General features: G+C 39.7%; 1 protein-coding gene across 5 annotated transcripts in view; it reads left to right on the top strand.

Annotated features, from left to right (window-relative positions):
* SLC10A7 (solute carrier family 10 member 7) overlaps window positions 1-12,511 on the top strand; it is a 121,742-nt gene that overhangs the window by 96,489 nt on the left and 12,742 nt on the right. For all 5 annotated transcript variants that reach the window (XM_083520121.1, XM_083520119.1, XM_083520118.1 and 2 more), the window contains 2 exons: window positions 857-908; window positions 3,360-3,433. In XM_083520121.1, the coding sequence (XP_083376247.1) occupies window positions 857-908; window positions 3,360-3,433 (126 nt within the window). The remainder of the gene's footprint in view (window positions 1-856; window positions 909-3,359; window positions 3,434-12,511) is intronic.

Genomic DNA, 12,511 nt, shown 5'->3' with positions numbered 1-12,511 from the left:
GACTGTCTGGTGAAGCTACAAAATTTCTAGTCCTTATTCATCCTAGAAGAAATAGACACATAGAAAGCTTGCACACCCCACACACCCTGCACTTAAGAAGTTATCCTCAACGTAGGAAGGGTCAGGAAGAACTTGAGATGGGGCTAGACATGTTGTCCTGTAGCTCCATGGCTCCTTTGTATCTGTGTTGATTCTGCAAGTGACTAACACATGAAGACTTCTGTATTAACACTTTTAAATTCATAAATACTTTAGGAATATTTAATAAGAAATACTGCAGTCATTTGCGCGTGTGCACACACACATACACACAAATATGCATGTATATGTTCTTCCTACTATTCCTTTCAATATCCTCATCTTTTAATTGTCATAACTTTTCTTGGCTTTTAATTTCTTAGCTTCTTTGTATTTAATATGAAGCAATTTCTTTTGTCAAAAAAAATAACATTTATCAAATTCCTCCAATTAATAAAAGTTCACCCACTCAAAGAAACCAACTTGACCTGTTACGTGAGTCCCATACTGAAAACCAACAAGCCATCAGCCTTTTTGATCATTTATTCAGAGTATGAGAGCCATTTCCAAGCCCTTCATTACTTTTTCCTACTATGATATAAATTCTTTGCACAGGGGGAATAGGAGAATTTTGTAAGGTATTATGACAGTGTTTAGTTCTGCAGGTACATATCTGACTTTTGTACTTGTAGCAGAATAGCAGGCATATCTTTTCTCATTCTTAATAGTAAAATATATGCATTTTTTATATGAAAAGATGGGTGTATATCTAAAATGCGCATTTGTGTGGGTCTTTTCATGTTGCACTTAACATTTATCAAACTAATTTGTCTTTCAGTATTTTCAGTTCAGCTGGGATTCATGCTGTTAACTTTCTTCTTCTCTACAAGGTATGTTACAGCAGTAAAGGTTATCTCTATAGCAAAAAAGAATAGTTGGAGAGTATAGAAGAGTATTGTCCTTTCTGTCAGCAACTCAAAAGTTTGTACCAGGTGTGTGGAAAGTCTTATGCACCTGAGAAATCAAAGGATGGACGAATAATCTACTCCGGTTACTGTTTGTTTGAACATTTATACCCCACCTTGCCATGATACAATCTGACTCAATAGAAAATAGTAAACGAGCATTACAATACATTCCCAATATCGCTTAGAACAAGCCCTTTGCAGCTGTTGGGAAAATAATTGTAAATATCAGCAGAGGGTCTCTGGCTGGCTGCAGCTCCAATTAAATGCACGGTGAGTGGAGGAGGCAGCTGTAGTGAAGAAAATGCCTAACTGGGGAGTAGTTAATTAAACAATTCAGGAGGAGGGGGTAAAATGGTGTGTTGGGCTTTCCTGGACACTTGCAGTTTGGAATAATTACTACTCTAATACGTATTCACACACTCTCTTTTTACTTAATAGCCACTAATTGAATAAGGTCCAAGAGCTACGTCTCTGCAGTCACAGAGGGAATCCCTTCTGTCCCTGTGCTTTGCTTGTTAACATAGGCCTGATCTAGCCCTATTAGCATAGTGCTCTGCGATGCAACCTGGCTTTTATTACCAAGATTTCTGTGATGCAATTAATTTTTGAAGTGCCTGGGAAAATCTCCTGCACAATCAGCGTGGTTGATTGGCCTCCAGGAGGCAGTTATTAGGCACCTTTAATTTATCTTCTGTATACAGACCATATTTATTCATAATGATCCCCAGTGGATGGTGGACAAATTTAATATAAAACAGAGCCTACTTCCTGGTTTTACACTCATCTGTGATGTGCTAATTTTATCAGAGCCTAAAAGGTGCTGAATTCAACACCTTCCCCAATCACCTAACACGCCCTAAAGTAGTACATAATCTATGCCTTTATTAGAGCTGGGGTGGTTTATTTCCTTCCCATTAGGATGCAAATCGTAAGTTGTTTTTGTTTCTGTTTAAAAGGGGAAAAGATAAAGCTTTCCACATACATATAGTTGGCCATTATGAGAAGCGGATGCTGAAGTAGATGGGCAAGAGCTGGGTAGGGGTTTGGACAGGTGGTTCAGGCACTTGCGGTTTTCCCTCCTTCTACACACACACTCCTAGAAATGCAGTCTGAATTTTATTGAAAATACTTTGATATTTAAATTAATAATGATTTTCCTGTTGCATATGAGCAGCCATTCCTTTCCCTAAGCCATGTGCCTAGAATCATAGAATCATAGAGTTGGAAGAGACCACAAGGGCCATCGAGTCCAACCCCCTGCCAAGCAGGAAACACCATCAGAGCACTCCTGACATATGGTTGTCAAGCCTCTGCTTTAAAGACCCCCAAAGAAGGAGACTCCACCACACTCCTTGGCAGCAAATTCCACTGTCGAACAGCTCTTACTGTCAGGAAGTTCTTCCTAATGTTTAGGTGGAATCTTCTTTCTTGTAGTTTGGATCCATTGCTCCGTTTCCGCTTCTCTGGAGCAGCAGAAAACAACCTTTCTCCCTCCTCTATATGACATCCTTTTATATATTTGAACATGGCTATCATATCACCCCTTAACCTCCTCTTCTCCAGGCTAAACATGCCCAGCTCCCTTAGCCGTTCCTCATAAGGCATCGTTTCCAGGCCTTTGACCATTTTGGTTGCCCTCCTCTGGACACGTTCCAGTTTGTCAGTGTCCTTCTTGAATTGCCTAGGTTCAGACCTCACAACAAGCTGCTGTTACTCCATATTGGAAACAAAAGCCTTCCAATTCCTTGTGATATCACTGGAAGTGGAGTGGGTAGCACAAACCCAAGTGCCACTGCATCTTGTCCTTGTAACACTAAACCTGATTTAACGTTGTGTGCAAACACACAGATAATGTTTCAGTAAGGCTACAAGGAAATTATGCCAGTATTTTAGGCTTCACCCTAATAGACTATTTAGAACTGTGTTTTAAGAGGACTGGTGCCCAGTTTTTGGAAAGGTGAAAATTAGCTGTAATGTGGTGCTTTACATTTATGGAAAAGTACTCTGGGCTGGGATAAACATGTCCCATAAGAAACCAATTGGAATCCTTTCATAGGTGCCAACTCCCTGGGTGCCTGAGCACCCACAAAATTCCCCATGAAGTGGCCAGGCACCCACAAATTTTGGTCGCGGAGCCAGGTTGACACACCTGAACCCGCTCATTTTCCAGATAAGAATATACGCAGACAAGATTTTGCAACAACAGAGAAACCATTCCATTTAATGCAAAAATCAAAAGCGGCTGGGCGTATATAGCTAGAATTATATTTTATGAAACCTAATGCAAAGAGATTAAAAACACACTTATGGGGTATGGAAAGTGAGCAGCCATTTGGTAGAAGAGACTTTTAAAGTTCCTTACATTTTTTCTAGGAAGAATTCTGGTTTCACACCAGCAGATACAGTGGCTATTATCTTCTGCTCTACGCACAAATCTCTGACTTTGGGTAAGTCTTTACTAGAGGTTGAGTTCAACTTTTCAGTCTAATCACACGGCTCCTTATACTTCACTTTGATATGAAAGTGGTTTTCTGATATTCTGTTATCAGTTCAGCAATATGACAAGATGTAGTATAAAAGCCTAGCATTAATATTAGTACATTCATGAGAACACTTTTGCAATGGGCAAGTAAATGTTTCCTAAGAGGAAGACAACATAGTCTTCTCCTCTGGGAATTTAGTAATTGTATTGCAGTGCCATTAATCTGTTCCTTCTTTAGAGAAAGTGATGTGATTTTTTCCCCTTTGTTTTTGATGTTCTCTTTCTCTAATCTAATATTGATAAAGTTTGTGGTTCATTTCAGATTATGTTCTGAGTTATTACAACACAGTCAAACAGCAAAATTATTATAGCTCAAAACTGTAATGCACAAAGCATTTACAATATAAAGAAGCATAAATAAAGACAGCAGTGTTTTATCAAATATCAGTGTATTTATCCTAAGCAGTCTCTGGACTATGTGTTTATTCATTACAATTCAGTATTCAAAGATCATTGACTTACTAGTCACTCAAAATTCCCTTGCAATAACATTTGTTATGATAGATATGTACAATAAATTTAATTAAAATATAGTTGTATTTTGAGTGGGAAGACACTGCTGAACATTGCATTTATTTCCTGTGATTTATGGTGATTAGCGAAGATCAAAATAAGAATTTTTAATACAAAGTTTACAGATATTTGTCATACCATACTTTCTCACAGTGGGTGGCATCCAATAATGTCCACTTGCATGAAAAAGCCACTTGCGCAAAGGGGACTTCTCATTTCCCCCCTTCCTCATCCCCAGAATCTGCTTCACAAGGTCCTTCAATTCTCTGTGGCAGATTTGGGGGGGCACACGTCTGCTTGCATTGCTTTGCTGGTGTTTGTGTTCCTTCTGGTGCCCCTCATTCCATCAAAGCTTCTATTTCCTGAAGGAAGCCTTCTTTCTTCAAGTAGCTTGCTTGACTCTGCTCATTAACCACATTGATGCCATCTTGGTGATGCCTTTACTGATGTGTAGCATATATTCGAGGAGAGCTTCTATTATTGTGCTTTTGAATAACTCCACCACTATCAGTTGCAGACCAATGTTGCAGTATCCAAAACAAGAAAGGTACAATGACCGCTCAAACCTACTGAGTGTTTTCTTGAAAGTAAGTCCCAGTAGGGCTTTCTTCAAAATGCATGTGCAATCTAACTAGTTGCAGCTAAAAATGATGGTGATGTAAAACAGAGAAATATGCCATATAAGCTGGGACCTAATGTATATTTGGGCTGGGTAACTAAAAACATTTTTGGAGATGAACTTTTTAAAATTGCCATTGGAAGCGCCCTTGGAGATTCCATATGCAAAAACATGGCACTTAGAAGTACACCACTGTCTATCAGCCCTTTTCAATTGGAAAGAACACCTCATTATACGGTAATTAATATTTGGCATTTTCTCCAAATATAACCACAAGTCAGTGTTCCGGGAAGCTGACAAAAAGTTTACCGAGCAATTTAAATAGAGAGTGGTAACCCTAGGGAAAATATTTGCAAATGCACCCAATTTATTCTTATGTTGGCGTCAATGAGGGCTTCAGTTTCTTTCAGACCTATATGTCAAGATCACTCAGTGTGGACCTTTTTGGAATGGTGTATTTGTTCCATAAGACTGATCTGTTGACTACATGTGCTGATATAGGAAAGATCCTCAAATATCTATCCACCTTTCTGGCCTTGTTAGCAAACAACTCCAGTGTATTGCATTAATTAAATCAATTGGTTTTGAGATGGAACGATTGCTAGGCACTTTGCAATCTCTCTCACTGTTGTTTCCTAACCCACAGTAAGTCCTATGTTAAATTCACAGCAAATTCCTCAGTGTTAAGACATCCAGTGCTAGAGGTGGAAATGTGGCATTCTAAAAAACCACTTCCGCTTTCTGTGAATCATATGGATGCATCACTTGAAGAAGAAAAAAAGAAGAGGTGGATAATATGGGTGGCCAATATCATGATGATCATCATCATATACTGTGTTTTTGGACATGTTGCATGTATAGGGAGCCCTATATCAAGTAGAAAAAGAGAAATTAGTTGTGTTTTAGTATCTACATTTCGTAGTTGTTAGGGCCTACATAATTTCCAAATGAACTTCTAAAGAAGGAAGGCTAGAGAACTATCAGCGAGACAAAGGGGTCTGAATTGAAAAGCTATGAAAAGGGGTGAACATTTACAACAATCACCAGATTTTCTACTCAAGAGAGACCACGGAGGAACACTTGTGAGTTTCCGCTTTCCAAAACAAAAGCAATTAGTATGCTTTGTGGCAATAATAATAAAGCAGTTGTTGTTGTTGTTGGCATCCGTCTTGTCTTGAGAGATGCTTGGCTGCAGGAGTTGCCAGAAGGAGGGCAGATGCAGAGGACAAGTCTTTTCAGTGATGATGCCAATATGTCTGAATGGCCTTCCTGGGAAGACCCAACAACCTCATTTCTCCCCTTTTTGAGACAGGATCTGAAAAGGTGTTGTTGTTGTTTTTGGATGGACTTTTAATAATGTTGAAGTATCCTTTAAGTTGTTTTGGTTTTAATATTGAATCCCCCCCCCCTTCTGTTGCAGATTTTTAAACTTGTGCTTTGTTCATTTTTATCCCTGTATGCTGCCTTGGGTGCAGATACTATAGAAAATATTTATTTTTTCTTTTTAAGAGATCTTGTCTATGAACAGCAAAAGTCTTGCACCAGCTAAGTGATTTGAGTGTTTACCTCACTGGAAGTATCAGCTGATCAGGTGGTTATGCTAGCTGAAACCACTATTGCAGAGTAAAGAGACAGAAGAGGTGAATGTCTGCCATTGTCTTTAGACGCCATTATGGGCAGAGAGCTCCTGAATAAGCATGCGGTTACTGACATAAGATGGATTGCACCAGCAGCGTCTCTACAAATTTCCTTGTTTAATTACATTTTTTAAGAGAAGTGAAAATAGAAGAAAGTAATAGGAGAAAGACTAAGGAAAGAGAAGAGAAGAAGAAAGATGGATTCTAGTGGCTAAAAATAAAAGTGGGTCCCTTGGTTGCCAGCTGGGGTTTATTGTTGATCCTAAAAAGGTAGATTGCTGTGTTACAAATTTCCTAAGTACTGTACTCTGATCTAAAATTTTCTATATTTAGAAAAGTAATTTTTTGTCATAAAATTTACTAGAGGTCCTAGTCAGGAAGCTTTGGAATAATTGTGAAAGTATGTTTAATCTGCCAGCTTTTTAGAGCAGATTTGTTTGTGGTGTGTTTTCTGAGGTTTCAGGGGACGCAATGGGACAAGATGCTGCAGTTCGGGGGGGAGTATAAATGGAATCTCTGGATTGAGGCCCCTGACAACATGGGAGTGATGTTTTGTCTAAAGTCACATTGTTCTGGAATAGTAATTAAGTTAATCTACTATCATCTGTTCCCAAGGCCAGATCTTTCTACCCAGGAAACCAACAAGACTTTTGCTGCCGACTTCATAACGAATGACAACTTGTCTGTTGTGGTGTTCCACTGTAATTTACCTGAACAGATTTAGGAGAGAAGCAAGATTCTGTTTTTAACACTTGTGTTTGAATATTTAAGGGCAGCAGTGAACTTCAGGGCCTTCTTTTAAGTCCGCTGTGAGGATGTTTTTATCTGCCTTCAAAACTCCAGCACCACTAAGCAAACAAGAGCACTTAGGGGCCTCCTGCAACAAAAGCCATTTCACTTGGAGCTTAAACTGATTTTTCACATTCTGGCATGTGAAGCCTCCACAGGGTGCCTTGCGTCCATTCCCTGGGGAGTGCAGCATAGCACCAGCAGAGGAGGAGGAAAGATGACAGCTTTGAAGCCTTAGAAGTGGTAATAAGAGAAGCATGAGAAGACTCTTGTAAGGCACTTCTCCCACACCGTATTATGAAACCAACTAATTCCCACATGCGGCATGCTCAGGAGGCCATCTGCCACTTCCTCTGCTTGGATCCATGAAGAAGCTCTCACTCAACACTGAGACAAGCACAGTTCCCTCCCATATGTTGGGTTTCCTTCTGTAGACAGAACAGTTGATGTACCTGCATTTCCTCAAGGCACAGGGTGCATAGGTTGAATTTGTATGGATCAAAACACACGCACACACGAAAAAACATACAGTCCTCCCTGACATTGCTCCTTGGTATATTTCATCTAATAACATCAGCTTTGATAGAAACTGAACTCCGCTCATTTTTTTTAACAAGAAGGCATAATTTCTGCCATGACATCACTTTTATTTGTATTTTGTTTAACTAGATAATTAGGGATATAAAATCTCACTAGCGAAGATAAATGTGGCACCTGAGAATTCCCTCAGGCATATTTGCTCTCATTTTGTTCTTTTCTCTCTCTGCCTCTTTGGAACATGCATGCCTAGTACATGCAAGCACATGAAACACAAGACATTTGATGCATGGCTTTTATTAGTGTATTTGCCATTGATTGATTAGTGCTTAGTATTAGTACTTCTTCTATTGATTGATTGCAGATGAAGTGACTATTTGACCTTTAATTATAAGCTTGGCTATTGAAAATGACATTGAGCTATGGCTTCACATAATCCATCTGGAAACCCTGACATGATGTCATTCCCTGGGGTTAATTCTGCGGGAGAAGGGAGGCCTAGAGGAAGTACCGCAACTATCAGGATGGTTCATCTAGAACAATACTGCAGGCTTTGTTGCCTGCAGTGATGTGCAGCCCCAGCGCTTTGGAGAAGTTAATTTGCTTATACTATAGAGATGAAACTGCCGGCTACAAGTTGCCAGTTCACAATGAGTACAGCAGATTACCCAGAAATTCAGAGGATGGAAAACCCATTTTAAAGTTACCATTCATTACAGTGTTTGGACCTGCAGTGTATAAATACTAGAAATAATGACATGGTCACATGGTTATTCGTGTATTTAGCTTTTTAAAAATAATTGAAATTGGTGAGACTTGCAAGTGTTTAACTTAGGCTGGATTGCACCCAAACATTTTAGTTTTAATACCAGGAATAAGTAATCATGCCTTCCATGGTTCTCATGTTGACTATATATGATCAGCAAAATGTCAATAATTACCATGTTATGAGCTTTGGCTGAGCTTTCTGATTTGGCTAATAGAACAGCCTAATGTGTCTAAAGAATTGCAAAGAGGTTTTTTCCCTAGCATGGATTTAAGGAGCTTCCTTATATGAATAAACGATAAGATTATATTACTTCGCACAGATTAAATGGAGTTGATTGTTGCAGTCTCTGAAACACTTGCAATTTTATCTTAACTCTATTGAATCATGACCTAATTTGAGGATAGGCATGGTGAATATCCCATTCTTTTACAGAAACCTAGAGTGGGTATCAAAGAGGTCTCCTTACCTCTCCAAGTGTGAAATCACTGTTGTTCCAACTTTCTCAACACCGTGTTGTTCTGTGCTTATGCTAACACTAGTCAGGGTCACACATCTTTTTATTGCTGTCCTCACTTTACTTGCTCCTTGCCTAGTGCAAAGAGGGAAGGAAAGTTAACTCGTCATTCCAGTTAGATGCATTCCAACTAGATGCTGGCTGGTCTGAGTGCACAGTCAATCCAAGCTGTTGCTCTGGGCAGTAGTTTTAGGGGTATCACGGAAGAAGTGGGTGATTAGGTTGGGATGCCCCCCAGATCCCTTGCAGTCATCCAAAGGATAACTGGGGTACAGCTTTACTCCAGGAGTAAAGCTTGTCTTCTCAAACTAGTATTTCTTAGCTTGCTGGATTAATCACTGCTATAGGTGCTATAACAATATACAGCTATAAGCAGCGAATGAAGTGAGGGGAAATTTAAGAGTAAATAGTAAAGAGAAATGGTTATATGGGAGACTGACTTTATGTGAGTAAACAGTGTGTGATATTGGACACATTAATTAATTGCCTCCCCCCACCTGTGAACATATGGGATGATACCTCCTAATTGGCGGAATCTGTTATTTATTTGACCTGGAATGTAGGCTCTCTGAATTAAACCTTTGACGTGGGCAGGAATGCCATCACCAGAGTGCCTCCCTGATGTTCTCAATTCATCTCTGCAGTCTGCTTGTAGTAGATTTTGAATTAATATTTAGAAAGCTTGCCTGCAGCAATACTAAAATGTGCATCAGAGAACAACAGTTGTTTACTGTGTTTGAACTGAAGAATCTCACCCAGGAGATCACATTCACTTGAAGTTTACATCTCTCAATCTCAACTTGCAAAAGCGGGATCAATGAATAACAATTGTCATTTCAGAATTGCACCTCTCCAATTATTTATTTGGTTGTGTGTCTTCCCAGATATACATTTAATTGGATCAGACACTAAAAACCAGATTGCAGCTTTTCAATGACAGCAGCAAGTTCATGCCTCTTTATAAATATATCTCTCTTCTTTAAAATCTCATATCCAGATGTAAAACGATAATGACACAGGAGACCATATTACTGTCTCTCTCACCCAAAGTGCAGTTAAAGTTAATTTATCTACTTTAAAAAATGGCATTATACCTAGCAGATTATTGACAGGTCACCCACAAGGAAATCCCAGTTTGCTCATGATTCAACATTCCTTTATCCCAAACTGGTGTAGGCTACAGATGTCTCCTACACACAGGCTTTAAAATGTTGAAGATGTTTGAAAGCATCGTATCTGTGTAGTACTCAAAGTGCAGGCAGATCAGGTGGGAAGCCATCCCACTGCACTGCAGGTGGACCTAAACATCCCCACCCCCGCTTCTTTTCAATGGACACCACTTTCCTTTTTCACCAATTCTGAGTGTTGTTTCTGTTCAAGTACTTGAAAACTCTACAGAGTTTCATCAGCCATTTTGCCCAAGCCTGCAGGGAGTTCAGCCTTGCCATAAGCCTGATGAAGACCAACATCCTGGGTCTGAATGTTGCCAGCACTCCACCCATCAGCATTGGTGACCACACGCTTGAGGTGGTAGACAATTTTTCTATCTGGGTTCTACCATAACCAGCAACTTCTCCATTGACACTGAGCTGGGCAAACGTACTGGCAAGGCAGACCAGGCGTGTGTGTTGAGTACACCACTTTAAGGAAGTGAATCATGGGCACCTTAATTAGGAGCAATGCCTTTCACATGTGCTGCATCAGGAAGATTTGGGGCATGGGGTGGCAGGACAGAGACTCTTTCAAGCCCACATGTTTGTACACCTGTCTCACCGGCATCTACACTGGCTTGGACATGTCCACAGAATGCAAGAGGGAAGGATCCCCAAGGATGTCCTCTACGGGGAAGTGGCTTCAGGCTCCAGTCCCATTTTCAGACCAACTGATGTCTGCAAACAAGACATTAAGGCTGGCAACATCAACCCTGCCATGTGGGAATCCCTTGCAGACAACTGCAGTGCCTCGAGACAAACAGTTAAGTTGTGTATCCACAGCAGTGACCAGAGGAGGAATGACTGCTGGGAGGAGCGCAGAGAGAAGAAACGTCATGGTGCATCTGAAGCAGCACAACCAGATGCCTTCATCTGCCCCAGCTGCAACAAAATGTGTCTCCGATATCAGTCTCTACAGCCACAGCAGGCGCTGTAATTCTCTCAAAAGATTGACTTCACTTCCAATGGCGCACTCCTCCATTGTCTCTCAAGACAGATGGATGCCAACAACTCTGAATTCCGGTGATGTATATAGGATGACTGCAGAGCTATACCACAGCAAATGGCTTCTGTTCTGGATTGCAACTGGAGTAAGGATTCCCCCCCCCCAAAAAAAAAAATCCAACCAAGGCTGATTGATTCACCAACATTCTTTTATTCTTTTTTGAGCTTGTTTGTTGTCCGGTGACATATATGTGAATGCATCTTTCCCTAAAGTCTCACATATCGTCTAAAACCTTAACTCATAAAAAAAGAAAATGCCTGATACGTTCTGATTTTTATCTATATTGTGTTGCCAAACAGGAAGGATTCTAAGCATTCAAATTAAATAACGATGTAAAACCCATTTGGAACATTTATGATATTTGTAACATAAGATATATAATCAATTGATAAGCAGTTAGGATGAATTTTTATTTTCTGCATAACTGATGTAAAAGTTTGCCTTTTATGTCATTTTATTTCTTGCGCTACCTCAAATTGTGTAAAATTACTGAAATAAACATATTACTGGAGATACAAGTTTCAAGGGTGTATAACTCAATCCCATAGAAGTTTTGTTGGGGAGTGAGAGTTGTATCTCATGAGATGGAAACCGATGGTGTTTTAGTTCTCTGTTTCTAAGATGTATATTTTCTGTGTACTGTCATTTAACCATATAGTATTTGAATTCATGTCTTATTCTGTATATACCAACTGAGTTCTTCATTCGCTAACATAATGGTTCAAACAGCTGGAAAGTTTGGTTGTTAGCAATGAAGCCAGAGCTGTGCTTGTGTAAGAAATGAGGGCACTGCCTGTGTGCGCAGTCACTTAATATTAACTAAGGCAGTCACCATCTGAGTGGTACTAAACCACGATAAGCTACCACTCATAGCACATGTACTGTTGTCCCATTTTATGGCCCACACAACTTTTAAAATCAATCTCGTCGTGACTTGATTCATTTTTTAATTCTCTGTTAACTAATTGCTACTACAACACAGTCAGACAGGTGTAGGTGTTTTTGAATCTGAGGCTGGCATCTTCAGATGTTGGCATTAAATGTTTCATCGTTAGCATCTGGAGAGAGTGCTCAGACCATCCATTAAACATCATTTCCAAGCTGTGCAAACCCACTGGAAAAAAACAAGGAATAGATCGAACACTTGTATCCTTTTCATATTTTCATTTACTCTAAAAGAAAACAGCACCAAGAAGTGCTAAACTTTCCCCTCTTTCTACTGCTTTTCTTTCCTTTTTCCTTTTATATTGAGCATCCTTTTTGTGGCAATGTGAACATTGTGAACCAGTGACCTGAACCTATTGTTAGTGAGAAACACGCTTAGGACAATGTACGTCTTTCCCTTGTTTTCCCCAAGTGTTATGAAGGCCTTGCAGTTAATCTGGGAT

Source organism: Podarcis liolepis (assembly GCF_965112155.1).
Source record: "Podarcis liolepis genome assembly, chromosome: 9".
Lineage (NCBI taxonomy): Eukaryota > Metazoa > Chordata > Lepidosauria > Squamata > Lacertidae > Podarcis > Podarcis liolepis.
The sequence above is the reverse complement of the archived record's forward strand: the minus strand, read 5'-3'. Positions and strand labels throughout refer to the sequence as shown.